Genomic DNA, 16,885 nt, shown 5'->3' with positions numbered 1-16,885 from the left:
TGAAAATGCTACAACCAGAAAGACAAACAACTTTCTGAGATTTCCTACCTGGATAAAAGACGGGTTCAAAAATTTGGATTTTGACTGAATAAAGCCAGCACTTTACATTTAATATTGAAATATGTACAGTACATGTTGTACAGAAGTCGAATTACATACATTTTCACAAAATGGTCACTTCCTCATGATGTGTAACCCAACACATCATTTAGTGATTACCACAGATTATGGATGTATAAAACAGCCATGTAAGCCAACCTTAATGTTCCCCTTTTGGAAGTATAAAACATTTCTTTCTAATGAAAAATCATTCTTCCTGTGAGTTGCGTTGATTGCAGCGCTGCTTCAGTAAAGCCTCCACCTCGCCTCTCCGTGCCAGGCTGTTGGCTTTGCCTTGGAATCGCCCGTTCTTCCCTGCTCCCTTCCCTTGGAGCAATTCTAACACTCTGGAAAGTAAACACACAGATACAGTGCCAACCTACATTAAGATTTTAACAGTAGAAGCTACATAAATATGAAAACTCTTACTGTGGTCCCATCTCAGTGACTAGTTCACTGGGTCCAGCCAGCAGAAACAAACCAGGTCCCTTTTCCTCTCCAACAGTCAGGAAAACCAGTGTTTCCTATAACCAGAGTAGGGATTGAAAATAAATATACTGACGTGGTAATGCCTAGCAGTAAAGCAGTGAAATTATGATCTTACCTCAGTGTTTATTTCATTGGCAATGATATTCATAAACTCATTGTCTCCCTCTTTTCTACAAGAAGAACAAGAACACCGTTTTGTTATTGACATACTCACCTTGATGCCAAAACGTCACCAGGTTGTAAAGAATGGATCATTTCTGAGGGTTTTTTAAAAAATGGTTAACTGGTTAGTGCAGTGTGCAATGATATCTCTAAGCAGAACCTCTTACTTGTGGAAGGTGAAGAAGTCTTTGTGAGGATCATTCTTAAAGCTCTGAGCAATCAGAACCGCCATATCACGAAGCAGGCCCAGGTTAGTCTGCCAAAGACAGTTTTGTAGTAGTTGAGGAGCCTTATATGCAATATCTTAAGCTGAAGCATATTTACCCTGTCAAAAAATAATTCTATTATTAATTTATTATTACCATACCCTTTCTTTCTTTCTTTCTTTCTTTTTTTTAACCAAATCTGTCAAACAGTAATCTAGAAAGAAAATGTTCTTACTTTCTGTAGCAGCTTAACAGACTTCTGCAACTTGTCGACTGCCTCAACGTGCTCATCTGGTCCCGTTCTGATGAAAAATGACCAAAAGGAGTTTTCACTTAGAATTTCTGAATGATCCAAAGTTAAATTTTGACTGTTCAGATTTAGAACTTACTTTAGAAGTGACACCAGTGACCGCTCTGTGTTGTAGCTTTTCTCTGTATACTTTAGTACCCTTTTGCCTGCCAGGAAAATTAGGCTGGTTTTGTTTTTCTTTCCTTTCTCAGTTCCCAGCAGCTTTATTACCTCAAATTTGAATACAAAGAAATTTGATACACAACGGTTAATGTCACAAACACTAAATATAATTGTGAAAATGTCAATGTTGTACCTGCAAGTGACCGAGGTTGGAGACGTGGGTTCCACAGCACATGTTGGCATCTATGCCCTCTATATCAATGATCCGAATGGGTCCTGCGTGGTCCTCTGGCAGCCCTCGACTTCTCACCTGATTTGTACAAATACATATTGTGTAATACACTTAACACAGGGCAACAGGTCTCTTTTACAACCAGTAAGTGCAATATCTGTACCTTCTCCACAGCTGGGTCATCTATAGAGAGAAGCTGAACTATGACAGGAATGTGAGCTCTGATCTTCTCATTTACACATTCTTCCAGTTCCTGAAGCTGGCCAGGTTTCACACAGGGAGTGTCCAGCTCAATGGTGCTTCTTTGACGACCCAGTTCCCTGATAAAAACCCAGAAAATCTGTAAACCTACAAGGCTTAGTGGCTACATGGAAAAGAACATATGCAGTGGTAAAGTACCAGGATGTGGTCTTGTATCCAAACATTGTGTCTGCCAAAGCTGTAATCAAATGCTGACCTAAGAGTCGAGAAGAAAACAATCACTGCTTAGGCAACAGGTAAAACAAAATGCGCGATGGCGTTTTTTCCTGTCTCTGTGGTGATTATTACCCGAGTGCTGCTGCATATGATCAAATCTCCTTTCCCAGTCTACCTTCACTTGAACCTCCTGACCCACCTCCAGAGGTGAGGCCACAAAATGCAGGGCGTCTGGTCCCTGCCTCGTCACTCTCAAAACTGGGACATCTCCAAGGAATCCATGGTCATCTGGCTGCAGGAGGACAACGTAAAGCATGCAAATTTTGCAAGTGACATTGTACAGTCTTGCATTTGCATAAACATTTGCAATGAAGGAACATGTGACGTACACGTTTAAATAATGGAGTAAGAGCTTGAAAGAAAAAGAAAATGAACACGCTTACCTGGCCACCTCCCTCAGGAAACAAGATGGTATCTTGTAGCTTGATGTGGAATCCTTTAATAGTTTCTTTCTTTCCATTTACTTCTTGTTTTAGTTCCGCCGGGCAGCAGGAGACTACAGAGGTAACAAACTGGAAGGGGACCAGAGAAATAACGATAATAATCGTGTCATATAAAATTTACAACCAGAAACATTACATACTTCTTAAAGTACTGCAGTTGTTTAAGTGTGTGCAAGTCTCATACAAGACTTTATAAAGGTCTGGCTTTGTAAAGGACAATTTATGTGACAGCAAGTACAAAGACTGAAGACTTAAAAAAGGAGACAGTATCCTAAATTCTCTAAATGCATAGCATTTAAGGTGATTTATTACATTTAAGCGGCGTTTTAAAGGAGAAAAATAATACGATCTGAAATATAGAGTGTGGAAATTACACAATTACAACCTCTAACAAAGTTAAACTGAATAAATCTAAGGTTATGTAAGATAAAAGTGCGACTCGTAGACTATATAAACGAGCTATAAATCAGTTGCCAGCCCTTGCTCTGGTTACAAAGGTAGCTAGTAGGTGCATCAGTTAGCAGGCATGCTAATCACTTCTGCACCGAACTGCTGATAAATTTCCGGGAGGTCTTTTCGCATGCTTTTAAAAGCTTCGCACCTCTTTCATATAGCAGTCTCGCTGACACTGAAAAGCCATTTTGTCTTGTTTTTGAAAGGAAAACTGCGCCAGCCGGTAGCACGAGCACGGGGAGGTGAAGCCTACACCTGTCAGCTGACGCCGACGGGTACCATAATAGCCCAAACTTAATGACTTCGACTTTCGCTTCATAACTTTTTTAACTTAAGCGAGAAAGATTAATTAAGCCACTATTATTTAATCATCTTTTAAATGCACTTTTTTAACAGGAGAAAGAGAAAAAACGTAGGATATGCTCTATAAAATCGAATAAACTACAACCCGAATTGTAAAATGTAAATAAAACCAGAATGCAATGATTTTTAAAATCTGATACAGCCATAAATGATTCTCAGTAGAACGCAGACAACATACCAAATGTTGAAAGTGATGAAATGTACCGATTTAAGAAAAAAATCGGGTAATTTCAAATTAGACAGCATTTCAAAAAAGTTTGGACGATGGCAACAAAAGGCTGGAAAAGTTTTTTTTACAACTAGTTATGTTAACCGGCAACAGGTAACTAATATGACTACGTATAAAAAGCGAGGCTGTGTTTTTAGTGCATTACTACAAGTGTAAACTAAATTTGGGCTACTGATTGAGACTTTTAAATTTACTGCAACGTTACTGCCATCTTCTGGAGTTACCGAGACAATCATGTTCTATATCCCCCAGTTCATTCAGCCAGTGTTATTACCTCAAGCAACATAATGCAATTTTGTGTTTAATAAAACTTTTATTATCAATCACATGCCGGTGTACAGTAAACAAATACAGAGCAATAAATAATCTCACATAAAATATCATCATACATGTAAAAACAGCATTTTGGACAATAGCACATCCATTTTTAGCATATAATACAGCTTTCAGCAAACAAACTGTTGTCCTCAGTATCTTGAGCTATACATTTACAGCAGGCTTCACCAGAGAGGATAAAGTATCAGTCAGACTGTTGAAAGGGAAAAAATGGATGAATGGTCAGTCTCCACAATCAAATGATCAATATAAGTTAGAGATTTTCAGTCTGCATTGATTGTAGAATACTTAAATATAGACTACTGCAGAAGCAATTCCCAATTTTACATTGTACACTCCTCACTTATATGGAGAACACTTCACTTACATCACTAAGATCCCCCATATCTGGAGCTTCTCCTTTGTCATTGTTAGCCATCTCTCGGATCATCTGTAAAAGGAAAGCCATTTAAACAAAAAATAATGGAGGGTATTGCATATTACATGCACTGGGATCAGAAGCAATATTGGAATTTGACTGATCTTATTACTAAGAAGACTGAATTCACTCACATCCACATAATGGTCATATTCCTCCTTTCCCTCATCTTCTTCGTGCTCCCAGTCCCTCCAGTTATCAAAGTCAACTGAAATCCAACTGGCCTATGGAATGAAGACATAACAGCACCATTTTAGGTATTATTTACTAAAAGTAAAGTTGCAAGGATTACAGAACATCTTACTTAGTTAGTTGTAATATCCTCAGGCACTCTATTAATAGCTTTAGATAAATACTTATATAAAGCTTCTCTTTGCTTATATAATGCATTTTTATGAGATGGAAACAGTGAGCTAAGACTTTTTCAACTTAGGGTTTGGGATTGAAGTGTACTACTAAACTGGTAAATGAATAGTGAGGAAGTATCATTGGTAAAAAAAAAAAAAATCTTCAGCCTCATAAATACAGTCTTAACATGAGCCATGCTATTTTATGAACCTGAGTAAATACCAGCTGAGAAGAATAGAATACCTTAATACTGATCGGTTTAAGGACACAGACACAAACACGTGTGCTTACCTTAGCTGGATCTTTCTGAAGACGAGGCCAAGCACAATCAGGTTTCATCTTCCTTAGCAAGACATTGACGGTGCGGTCATAGACCCTTTCTCTGGAGTCCTTTCAAGTGAGGACAAAGGAGCGTTTAACAGCCTGCTTTCTGTACAATGAAGAATACAGAATATAATGCGGATGCTTACGTGGATCTGGACTTTGTCATAGAAGTGCAGCTCATTGTAGTACACATCATCTGTTTCGTTTTTGCAGCTGTTGCAGAGAGGCAATGGGGTTGTCAAAGAAACCATTTTAGACATTTTCTACACTGAATCACATGTGACCGGCGCAGACTTCAAGAGAGGGAACGTCTTTAAAAACTCACCACAGAATCAGTTTGTCTGGCTGGATATCAACTTGGACATCTTTAGGTTTCTGAACCATGAAGTTGATGGTAACGTATTTCTTCCTGTCAAACCACAGCGCATGTGCTGGCTTGCTGTTAAAACACCAAGAAACTGCTTATGAATCAAACCTGAAACCTTTTCATAATGAAAGATTTAGGAAAAAAAACATGCTTTATTGCTCAGTGAGTTTGGCAGCACTTACCTTTCCTCTGGTCTGACAATTTTAGGTTTGTTCATTCTTGTTGTTGCTTTTAAATAAAAGAGAAGTTGCTATACAATTCCTTTTTACCAAGAGAAAGCTAACTCACACGTGTCCAGCTGAGTTAGTAGTGTGCTCTGATGCAGTGGCCAGGCCCTAGAAGCTATATATAGACCATCTGGTATCAGCTGCTAGGACACTTGCCTGCCACAGCCCCTTCCGTGCCCTTTATAGCCTGACTGTGGAACACTCAGGAAAACAGATGCATTTTCTGGGTTCTCAAAGTGGTTCAGCCACCTTTAATTGATTGTTTAAGAGGATGGAGGTGGGGGCAGGGAGAATCCAAACAGAAAATTACCTAATGGGACCCACTTCAACACATGGGAGGTTGTTGACCAACATTGCCTGAGGGATGCAATGGAACTTTAATAATTGTGGACAAAATCTGGACACATTGATAATTTTAAAATTGATTTTGCTGAATTTATGAATCATTTACCAACATACAATTAAATGAATAATCAAGTGAATTTCATTTGACAGTGTTTCATTAAGTTTAAATCTTATGCAACAAAATTAAGTTACTTAAATATTTATACCTTGATATTTTTTAAAGAGTAGAATTGTAAATGTAAACTGTAGATATAGGAAGGTAGATACAGTAAAGATAAAATACTTGATTTAGTTTCAAATTAAAAAATTCCCGTGGTAGACCAGCCAGAACATCCACTACATATATATAAAAAAGGTTAAATAGAGTAGAATATATTAATAAAGTATGTGTCAAATACACAATAACCCAATAAGGTAAAAAAAAAAAAAAAAAAGCACAAAAAAGGGAAAATAAATTCAAATGAAATAACAGGGCTCAATAAGTAAACATGTTCATAAAATACAATATATGATAATAACGATATGACCAAATTGAAGTTAACCAAACAAAATATGAATATACAATAACATGGCTCTTCTAAGTGAAACAGCTCAGTAAAATCAGTAAATTCGGCAAAGCAAAATTTAATAGATTCAATTTAAAAGTCTTGAACCACCCCTTCTTTATATTTTGGTAAGGAAATTGGAACTATGTGCAGGAACTGACTGGAGCATGTGTAAACATAGGTAGGCCAAAAACAGAGTTGGTAAAAATCTAACAAGTTTAAAAGGCAGCTTGGATAATTTTAACAAGTTTGAAAGTCAATATTTGGTATGACCATCTTTATTCTCCAACACAGCCTGAACTCTCCTAGTTAAGCTATCTTGTAACTTCTTTAAGTAATCTTCAGGTCCTTGATGGATTTCCCCCCCTATTTCTTAAGCACATGATTTTTCAGATACTGTTCATCTGCTGTAAATCTCAATTTTCAGTGATTTAACAAACAAAAAAGCATTCCTCTGAAAATGGTCAGGTACAAGGACTGGACTGAAAATGTCCCAGAGAAAGCCTTGGGATCTATTGAACATAAACACTTTTTTCAAAAATGGCAAAAAAGATTGGCTCCTTGGGAGTCATATTTAGAAAGAAAAAAAAAGACAAAAGACAAAAAAGACACGATGCTACAACAGTGCATTTCAAATTAACCCCCACCCAACCCACTTCAGATTTTAGACAGGCATTAGTAATAAATTTATTTTATCCGGAAGTCGCCCCCTGCTGGTCTAGTGGTTACCGGAAATTCATTTCTTCGCTCTGTCTGAGCGAGGAATGCAGCTCGAGCTACTAAACGCTGTGTACATATAAACTAATAAAGTAAAAAATATATAAATCATTAAACAGTTTATTTTTAAAACTTAACGTTTACATTTGCTGCTTTAGACCATCGTGAAGTAGTAGCCATCAAGAAGAACATGCCTCGTAGAAGACAGGTAAGAGTACATGTAGGTCGCACAAGAGGGTAACGTTAGCTAAGTTAGCGCTAATGGTTAACCAGAAGGTTCCACCATATTCCATTCAATATTCTGACAGTGTAACGCGCTAAAACACGGTGTTAGCATCAGCTGATAAATCTGCATAGAATAATTTAAACATACTGACTTGAACTGCATTGCCACATTCAGCTTGTGTCGGTATTGTTCGAGCTCATTAAACACCCAGTGTACAGTTAAAAGCAGCTAAAACTTTTACTTCACGTTTGGTGAAATGTAACGGCGCTTTGCGGTTCATGTATATGTAGGCTTTGCCCTAAGACCAAAACAAGACCAGTGCTGCTTAAATTGTTCTGTTTGTGTATACAGTGTTGTGCCACATTGGCTGGGAAAAAAACAAATACTAAAAACCAAGAACAGAGCTAACCGTTAACGCTAAGCTAACAACAATAACAGTTGACGTGCTAAGCAGACTGGTTACTTTGACGTGGTAATTACTACACGTGTGACAGTATTTGGCCAGTTTTTAACACTAGCTTGGCGGAATATATTGCTTTGGTATTAGTAAGGGGTAGATGGTGTTAAGACCTGTTTATGCTGATAATAATAATTAAAAAGCTAATGGAGAGCTATCATTTGATTGTAGCCAGTCAGAAATCTAAACGAAAAATGTTCACAAACAGCACTTTTACAGTGTTACCTCAGCTACGCTTTTAATTTGGTGGATTTATGACTCAACAATGAATAGATATGCTGTGAATGCTGAATTAACTGCTCTGTAAAACTGTAGTTGCTATCGCCAGAACAACTCTGTCTTTTTGGCTTGTGGATACCATCAGTGTTATCCATGCTTGTTTTTTTCCGCACCTCTATTTGACATTATTTAGTAAAAGGTACCTTTCATTTACCGTTTGTTCCGCTGACAGAGACACATGGCTGGGAGTGGTTCAGATGGAACTGAAGACTCTGACTCCTCTGCTGAAAGAGAACAGACCAATAGCTCAGAAAGTGAAGGGACTGTGCCCAAGAGACAGCGCCTCACCAGAGCCTCTACTCGCCTTAGCCAAAGCTCTCAGGGTTGGCAACATAGCCTATACATATGCATACATGTGTATATACACATACACACACACATATGTATATATATACTTTTACAGTGATTTGAAGATTACTTTTATTTTATTTTCCATTAGATACTCAGGAATTAAAGCGAGCTGTGGATCACGATGAATCTCCACCACTGACGCCCACTGGAAACGCACCCTCCTCTGAATCAGAGTTGGACATCTCCAGTCCCAATGCCTCACATGATGAGAGCCAGGCCAAGGACCAAGCCAACAGAGATTCGGATAAAGATCTCTCCCACCGACCTAAACGCCGCCGCTGTCACGAAACCTATAATTTCAACATGAAATGTCCAACCCCTGGGTGCAATTCCCTTGGTAAAATATCTTACTTTTTTTTGCCAAAAAAAGTGTTATTAAAAGTTTGAAAATGGGAAATATGGCATATCAGCAAACATCATGCTTATATTTCTTTTTGCTCAGGTCACCTCACAGGAAAGCATGAACGTCATTTTGCTGTGTCAGGCTGTCCTCTTTACCACAATCTTTCTGCTGATGAATGCAAGGTGATTATTATAAATCATCTTTGATATTTTTATCTTTTAGTTACTTTCTGATGTAACACCTAAATTGGTTGTTCAGAATACTTTACAATATTATGTGAATTTACTTTATCTATACAGTTATTAACCTAAAAACACTGGCAGTGGCTGGACTGTACAACTTTCTTTGGCACATAACTGATACTCCCAAGGTTGAGTGTAGTAACAGACAATTTCAGCTGTAGTACAAGTACATAATGTCTTTTGCTATCAGTAAAAACAGCCACAAGTAACACACTTCATCACTTAAACACGGATGTTCCCAGCAAATGTTATTAATTTTGTAGGTTGAAGTGGCCGGTATGAGTATTTGGCTGCCTGAGCCGTATCAGAGAGAAATGAGAGACCAAGAAGAGATATAATCCATGCTTTATTTATTTATTTATTTATTTATTTATGTATGTATGTATTTATTTATTTTTCAGGTAAAAGCCATTAGCCGTGAGAAACAAGAGGAGGAGGTAAAGGCACAGGAGGACAGCAACTCACGCCATGCAACTCGTCACCAGGTAGGTCTGCTTTAGAAATGAGAGCATGACATTGAATTTTAAACTTTGCTTAATTATCTGTTTATTATTTTAACTACTGTCAATAATCTCTCATACCAGGAAAGTGAATTGGTTATTTATCCTTATTTGTAGACACCAACACCAAAACAGATTCGCTACAAGGAGCAAGTGGCTGAGATAAGGAAGGGTCGAAACTCTGGCCTGCAGAAGGAGCAGAAAGAAAAGCATGTGGTACATCACCAGTACTTTTGTTTTGCTATTTCTAAGCTTATTCCACTTCATAGCTGGCGTGTTACTTCATTTCCTGCTTGCCTTTTCTCGTGGCCTACAGGAGCATCGGCAAACACACGGCAACACCAGAGAGCCTCTGCTGGAGAACATCACCAGTGAATATGACCTGGAGCTGTTCAGGAAAGCACAGGCCCGAGCATCTGAAGACCTGGTAATGATGGGGTTTCACATCTCCATAAGTACTTGCTTTTTAGCATTTTAGAATAAGATAAAAGGAAATGAAGCTAGAACTGGTGCCTTTCATTGTTCCAGTTACATTATTTGTCTTTAAAAACAGAGTTGTCACTATTTTGTTTTATTTATTTATTTATTTATTTATTTTTTAAACTGCCAGTTTGTTAGCATTCCAGTTTTTTGATTGATAACCTCATCACACACATTGGACATTAATGTTTCCCATCTTCATGCCTGCAGGAGAAGCTGCGCATCCAGGGTCAGATCACCGAGGGCAGTAACATGATCAAGACTATCTTGTTTGGTCGCTACGAGCTGGACACCTGGTACCACTCGCCCTATCCTGAGGAGTATGCGCGTCTGGGTCGTCTGTACGTCTGTGAATTCTGCCTCAAATACATGAAGAGCCAGACCATCCTTAGGCGACACATGGTGAGAGAGACTGTAATCCCAAGTCATTGGAGTCGTGCTACACTTAGAAATGATTTTTATAAAAAGTTCAGTTTTGGCAAACAACCGTTGCTCTTATTACATTATATATTTTTACTGCACGGTGGCCTTTAAATAAGAATAATTTATCTTTATGAACTCACTGGTTTGGAAGTACAGTATATTATTTGTCTTTTCAGGCCAAATGTGTGTGGAAGCATCCTCCAGGAGATGAGGTGTACAGAAAGGGGTCTATATCTGTTTTTGAAGTCGATGGCAAAAAGAATAAGGTAAGAGTCTTACTTAGTGAACACTGGCATTTTTTTTTTCTTTTTAAATTGTAATCAAATATATAAGCCACTTTTAAAGTAATCAAGGGTCATATCATCCCCAGATCTACTGTCAGAACTTGTGTTTACTTGCCAAGCTTTTTCTGGACCACAAAACACTTTACTATGACGTGGAGCCTTTTCTCTTCTACGTCATGACTGAAGCTGACAACACTGGCTGCCATTTAGTAGGCTATTTTTCAAAGGTAAAGAAGAACAATGGTCTCGTTTTTACCCACACAATGATTGAATTTATTTTCCAGAACAGAAATGTCTAAAAAGTGTTTTTTCCTTCTATTTATTTCTTTAAGGAGAAAAATTCCTTCCTGAACTACAATGTATCCTGTATCCTGACAATGCCACAGTACATGAGACAAGGCTTTGGAAAGATGCTCATTGACTTTAGTATGTATATATGTTAATTTATTCTATTCTCAATGTAATAATTAAATTGCATTTTAGTCTTTTTGCATAATGAAATACAGATAATTCTCTCTTCCTTCCGAAAGCGTTCATTCTGACTGTCCTGTGCTTTATTTAGGTTATCTGTTGTCTAAAGTTGAGGAGAAGGTGGGCTCGCCAGAGAGACCTCTCTCTGATCTGGGCCTCATCAGTTACAGGAGTTACTGGAAGGAGGTATTACTCAGATACATGTACAACTTTCAAGGCAAGGAGATCTCCATCAAAGGTAAGTGAAAGCACAAACCCTATAATTTGGCAGCTTAAATTATATGTTTACAAAAAAAGCTGAAATTGGCTCTGTACTTTGTTACCAGTTACCAATTACCAGTTTAAAATAATCTTAATTTTAGCTTATATTGGCGTTGGTGAAGTCCCAAAGTCCATCTTCTGTCTAGTAACAAGCCAGTTTAGCTTCTTTCGCTCTTAGCTCACCTCTTAAGCTATGTTTTTTCTGTTTGGCTGTCCCTTGCAAGTAAAAGATTTGCGCAGCAGCAGCTGCCTCTCATTGACAGTCAAGAGCAGGAAAAAATGCCTAAACCAGAGTGTTTAGAGAAGTCTGAAGCTTGAGCTTTAGGCCCTTAAAGATTACTTGTACATACACTGATCTCAGAATGTATATCGATGATAGATAAAAGGAAGAGCATAATGAATCCGCACAAGAAGATTTATGCATTTAATAAACAAGACAAATGCATACAATGAATATTTGTTTTAATATTTGCGTGCTGCACAGAGATCAGTCAGGAAACTGCTGTCAACCCGGTGGACATTGTGAGCACCCTGCAGTCTCTTCAGATGCTGAAGTATTGGAAGGGAAAGCACTTAGTACTGAAGCGTCAGGTAAGCTGGCTCCTCTCTGTTTTATTTATGCTTGTATTTATTTATTGAAATAATTGCTTTTGTATCAAATTATTTGGGTTACTGAGATCATTTACCTGTCTATTTCTAATATTTTGATTAATTTTGGAAGTAAAATTTTACGCTAATGCTGTAAAACACGTTTTATACCAGGCCCTGCTTTCCATTTCTATCCCACTGGAAAAATTAGATGTGATAATCTAACTTGTTACCCTGTTTCTCATCCCAGGACTTGATTGATGAGTGGAAAGCAAAGGAGATCAAGCGAGGCAATAGCAACAAAACCATCGACCCAAGCTCGCTAAAATGGACCCCTCCCAAAGGGACATAAACACTGAGAAGCTCAGGCTACTGAAAACACTCGCCTCTAGCCTCACCAGCCACAAGTAGCCTAGACCTATGAACTGTCAATAAAGATCAGTGTTTTTTTTCTTTCATCCCTTTGACCCTGTTTATTTCTTCTTGTCTGTAATGTGAATTTTTTAAACACCTTTTTATATTTTACTGTCATTTCTAGCCAAACCAGCATACGTTCCAAGTCAAATGCTTTTTGTCAGCATTGTGAAACATGAGTGTCGAGGATTTGCTTTAAAACTGCCTTTGTGTGCTGAATGTTAAATGATGAACGGTCCAATGTGATTGATAACATTAATGTTAGATTAGAATAGCTACATTTGAGTGCATTTAGAGGTTATTTTTATTTACTCTGAGAAATGTGCTTTTTGACAATGGTGGTTATTCTTTTTACAGTAACTGTTAGCATGAATCGAAACATGAAATTGAGCAGGGTGTACTTTTAATGAGTATGATTTATGGTAACACGCCTTTGGTTGGTATAAAATTGTATAGATCTTCGTCATAATGTCTTTTTTTTTTTTTTTTTTATCTAATTCCATCAATACAGGATTCTGATCCATTCCTTTGCTGAACCTGCCAATGATGAGGGGAAAGAGGAGATTTTTAATTTGCTGAGGATATAAAATAAAAATGTAACACCACTATATGAATGCACATAGAAACAAAACAGCCTCAGGTTTTTATACTGGTACAATCGTACCTTGCTTGTATGGGTTCTCTGAATCATGGATCGCAGTGGTCTTTGCAGAACGATTTACTTTGGGTAGAGATTCTGTAATAAACAGGAAACGTTTGACTAGGATGGTTTTCGGCTTGTACTTTGAATCATAGCTGTGTAATGTGTATTAGCACTTTGATATTTTTAATATCAATAAAGCTGCCTTGATATTTTTAAATATCTACAATTTACATGCGGTCTATTGCTGATTTTATGCTTACCACCACTGGAAATACTTCTTCCCATCAGGCCCACAAACATTTCTCCTTTATTTCCTATAAGAATAAGAAATATGCAATAATGCTGTGATTAAATATTAGATTACAATTTCTGGAACTACTAGTTTTCAAAACCGTTAGTATGCTAAGAGTTCTGCTTCAATAAGATCAAGCCACTCACGTCTTTTTACTTGGTAGGGTTTTTTTGCATCTGTGAAGAGATAAATTAAATCTATTGTCCTGCAACAGGCTTTAATACTTATTATGAGACATAAAAATGGTGATAAGCACAAAAATTAGACATGTTATGCATGGATAAGTTTCAAGGTTACCTGAGCGTTTACCCATCAGTCCGTAGAATCGAAGGGCTTTGGATCTTTTTATTACACTGGACATTGGGCTGGTCAGGCTTGTCTGCAGTGATTCATCCTGCAAGAAACGTTTCACTATTTTACTTCAAGTAAACCAGTTTTTATATTTAAAAAGTATATCTACATAAGAGTCTACAAGCAAACGCATTGTTAATGCAATGGTCGTCTAACATTTTGAGTTTTCTTTCTGTATCTTCTTTCAAATTAGTAAAAAAAAAGGAAATACAGATTCATTTGCAAAAATGTTAAAAATACATATGCACCATTATAATATGTGTTACTTACAAAACTTTGGCTCTTGTAAAAAAAACAAAAAAACAAATGCAGAATTTTAAAACACACAGCTTTCAGACTTCTTTGAACGTATATTTTTTTCTTGTATATAAGCAAGAAATCTCAACAATCATCTAAGATTTTCTCCTCTTCACCTTAGCTTGAACAGAATAAGTGAATGAACTCAATGCTTTGATATTTAAATTTGTCCATTGATCAACCCATTATAAAAACAATAGTGCTTCTCACCTTCCACTCTTTCAGAAGTCCTCTCTGCTCTTCTGCACTGCACGAGAATCTCTGATAGGTTTGCACCACAGCACAAAAAGTCACAATAACCAGCTGGATCTTCCAGTTATCCATTGCTATCTCAAAGAGAAAAGCTCTGCTTCTACTTCTTTTTAATCAAATATATTTTTTTATCCCAGCAAAAGCTAATAATACATTACAGATGATGTTGGCAGGAAGGGTTTTCGTATTATTCAGTCTGTGCCAGCTGCATCCATGGCGCCTTTATACCTCTAAACCCCTGCTACTAGACCCCTCCCCTCTAAACAGGACTATTCACTTGCCACCATTCAATTTATTACAACTCCCTAATTTATTGTATTGGAGTATTTGTAAAAGATCAAGCTTTAAAATTCTTTCCCTCATACTTTGTAGTCATTAAATGGGAGAAAATGTGATTGAATTAACAATTAAACTATTTTTTTTTTAAATAGTTGGACCTATAAGACGTCATCTAAAAATTTACAGGCAGGGTTCAATTCTAAGAAAAAAAATCCCACCTCTTCAATATCAAATATTTACATTTGAGAAGGTCGCCTTTCATTTCCATCTTTATTAGACGTCTAGATTGTGGTTGGTCTAAAAATATTCTCCTCTTGCTCATTTGTGACCTTGTGATGTTCACATGCTTCTTTGATATTACAGAGGAAGAGGGCAGGGCACGCCGGCGTGTCGGGTCTTTGAGTGATGCTTTGTAAATATACCCGTCTACTTTGAAGGTTTTATTGGGTCACCAGTTGACTTGGTGAATGTTTAGCTGGGAATTTATTAAGCAGGAGAGCACAGCTGTGACCTCAAAGGTCAAATAGACTGAAATAAAAGTGCGTTGACTTATTACGATTTAACACACGTGGAGGCGCTGAAGGTTGTGTGGTGCACCTGATGGTCAGAAGTCATACACAACAAGGTGATGGATGAAGTTCTCAAAAACGCAGATGAAATTCAAGCACAATGAAGAATGTATGAATTGTGTTACATGACATTTGTGACCTCAGATGTGTGGAAAATGCTGGCAATGTCAATATTTGTAACTTTTCCATTAAGCGATATGTCACCAAGGTGATTTATTTTCCATCTCCTGAGATAATTACACTGTTATTAAACCTTTTGATACTCTTTACTTACTTAGCCATTTAAATGCTCTGTTTTAATGAAAGCTGACCATCCCCCCCCCCCCCCCCCCCCCCACACACACACACACACTCTGGTCATAGAAATTTCTGGAGGGGCAATTACTTGACAATCTGTGTGCTGCAAAGACACCCACTTGAAACAAAGCTGACACACACATCAAATGCTTTGATCCACACACAGGTGCTTCTGTAGGAAGACGAGCCCGGGACAATTATCCCTGAAAGGCAATTACACCTGAACAGCCCTCGTGTGCACGTAGTCTAAGCCACGGCTAACGTGGAGTGGCGAATCAAAAGAAATCAGAGGCACGGCATTTGCATATGAAATGGTTGAGTCACAAAGAGCTCCTGTAATGACAGAACGCTGCATGTGACGCAGTGGTAGAGGCCTTTTCAGGATCTGCGCTGCTCTGACAGTGATTCACTGTGGGGCGCTGAGTTTGAACTTCACCTGTGATCCATTTCACCTTTAAATAAGTGAAATATGGGTTAGGACTGTTCTCGTTGTTCTTATCTTTTCATTATATTAAAAGAGACATACAATTACAACTTACACACACACTGTTGTTAGTACTACGCAGCCTCTGAAAACCATTTTAATGTCTTCTGTGTCTCTGGTGGGAGCTTTCTACAGCAAGCAACCATGCTGATGTCATGTTTACCCAGGCCTCTAATAGAGCATTCAGCATTTCCCAGTAAATCCTCTTCGTCTACTTCTTTATCCGCATTTCAAAGACTGCTAGAACTTTCCTCACATGTGTAAACATTGTTCAATAAAACAGTAATCAGATGGGGCTATTCCTTATATTAGCACTGAAACACATCCACTGTATTACACTAATCAACATCAGGCAGGGAAATTATGCATGACAGAAACCAATATGCTGTCTGTGGATAATTTATCAGTGGTCTGAACTAATGCAAACCATACTCTTTTGTATTGTTGAGTCCATTACATAACTGGTTTCATATGGTGTTCACATATCACCACGCTCTTCTTTTAATAGGGATGGTACTTTCTGAGACAGCTCAGATAGACTTTAAAGTGGCTTTAAAAGGCTACAGGCACATACATAAATGCCAATACATGAAACAAGGTGGCACAACCTGACAACATCAGTTACGGATCTCTCATTAGAGCTGGGGGTCATAATATCCTGCTGACAGACACTGTATTGTAAGATGTCTCGCTGTGGTAACTTTAGTCATCTGGACTGATACGATCTCTTCCTGCCTTGGGGTGGTTTTATGGTTGTCACAGTTCTTATCTGCATATCTTAATCCATCTTAATACTAACAAGTTGGTCCATTCATTTGAAACTAAGTGGGTGTTGTTGAACTGAATGAACCAGTGAATGAATTTTTTTTAAAAATGTGGCAAAGCATGGTCACTGTGCTGGTATAAAATA

General features: G+C 37.7%; 4 protein-coding genes across 4 annotated transcripts; 1 reads left to right on the top strand and 3 right to left on the bottom strand.

Annotated features, from left to right (window-relative positions):
- Positions 1–78: 78 nt before the first annotated feature.
- Positions 79–3,270, bottom strand: aarsd1 (alanyl-tRNA synthetase domain containing 1). Its single transcript, XM_085170004.1, has 12 exons — positions 3,122–3,270; positions 2,461–2,589; positions 2,150–2,309; positions 2,000–2,057; positions 1,764–1,920; positions 1,562–1,678; positions 1,346–1,476; positions 1,192–1,258; positions 918–1,006; positions 704–758; positions 529–623; positions 79–446 (listed from the first exon to the last, which is right to left on the bottom strand). Exons 1-12 carry the CDS (start codon positions 3,158–3,160, stop codon positions 308–310), a joined length of 1,236 nt encoding a protein of 411 aa, XP_085026130.1. The 5' UTR covers positions 3,161–3,270; the 3' UTR covers positions 79–307.
- Positions 3,271–3,574: 304 nt separating this feature from the next.
- ptges3l (prostaglandin E synthase 3 like) lies at positions 3,575–6,032 on the bottom strand. The gene is made up of 7 exons (XM_085170007.1): positions 5,541–6,032; positions 5,317–5,430; positions 5,138–5,204; positions 4,959–5,057; positions 4,454–4,543; positions 4,269–4,331; positions 3,575–4,094 (listed from the first exon to the last, which is right to left on the bottom strand). The coding sequence occupies exons 1-7, from the start codon at positions 5,573–5,575 to the stop codon at positions 4,086–4,088; spliced, it is 477 nt and encodes a 158-aa protein (XP_085026133.1). The 5' UTR covers positions 5,576–6,032; the 3' UTR covers positions 3,575–4,085.
- Positions 6,033–7,259: 1,227 nt separating this feature from the next.
- Positions 7,260–13,384, top strand: kat7b (K(lysine) acetyltransferase 7b). The gene is made up of 14 exons (XM_085170002.1): positions 7,260–7,400; positions 8,327–8,477; positions 8,594–8,842; positions 8,948–9,030; positions 9,492–9,575; positions 9,708–9,806; positions 9,907–10,017; positions 10,281–10,472; positions 10,670–10,759; positions 10,864–11,004; positions 11,110–11,203; positions 11,340–11,486; positions 11,994–12,100; positions 12,348–13,384. The coding sequence occupies exons 1-14, from the start codon at positions 7,383–7,385 to the stop codon at positions 12,447–12,449; spliced, it is 1,668 nt and encodes a 555-aa protein (XP_085026128.1). The 5' UTR covers positions 7,260–7,382; the 3' UTR covers positions 12,450–13,384.
- On the bottom strand, positions 10,169–15,033 carry LOC146512960 (uncharacterized). Its single transcript, XM_085170009.1, has 4 exons — positions 14,305–15,033; positions 13,744–13,840; positions 13,593–13,622; positions 10,169–13,468 (listed from the first exon to the last, which is right to left on the bottom strand). The coding sequence occupies exons 1-4, from the start codon at positions 14,416–14,418 to the stop codon at positions 13,344–13,346; spliced, it is 366 nt and encodes a 121-aa protein (XP_085026135.1). The 5' UTR covers positions 14,419–15,033; the 3' UTR covers positions 10,169–13,343.
- Positions 15,034–16,885: the final 1,852 nt, after the last annotated feature.

The sequence above is a fragment of the Neolamprologus multifasciatus genome, chromosome 8 (assembly GCF_963576455.1).
Source record: "Neolamprologus multifasciatus chromosome 8, fNeoMul1.2, whole genome shotgun sequence".
Taxonomy (NCBI): domain Eukaryota; kingdom Metazoa; phylum Chordata; class Actinopteri; order Cichliformes; family Cichlidae; genus Neolamprologus; species Neolamprologus multifasciatus.
This window is presented reverse-complemented; position numbering and strand designations above follow the sequence as displayed.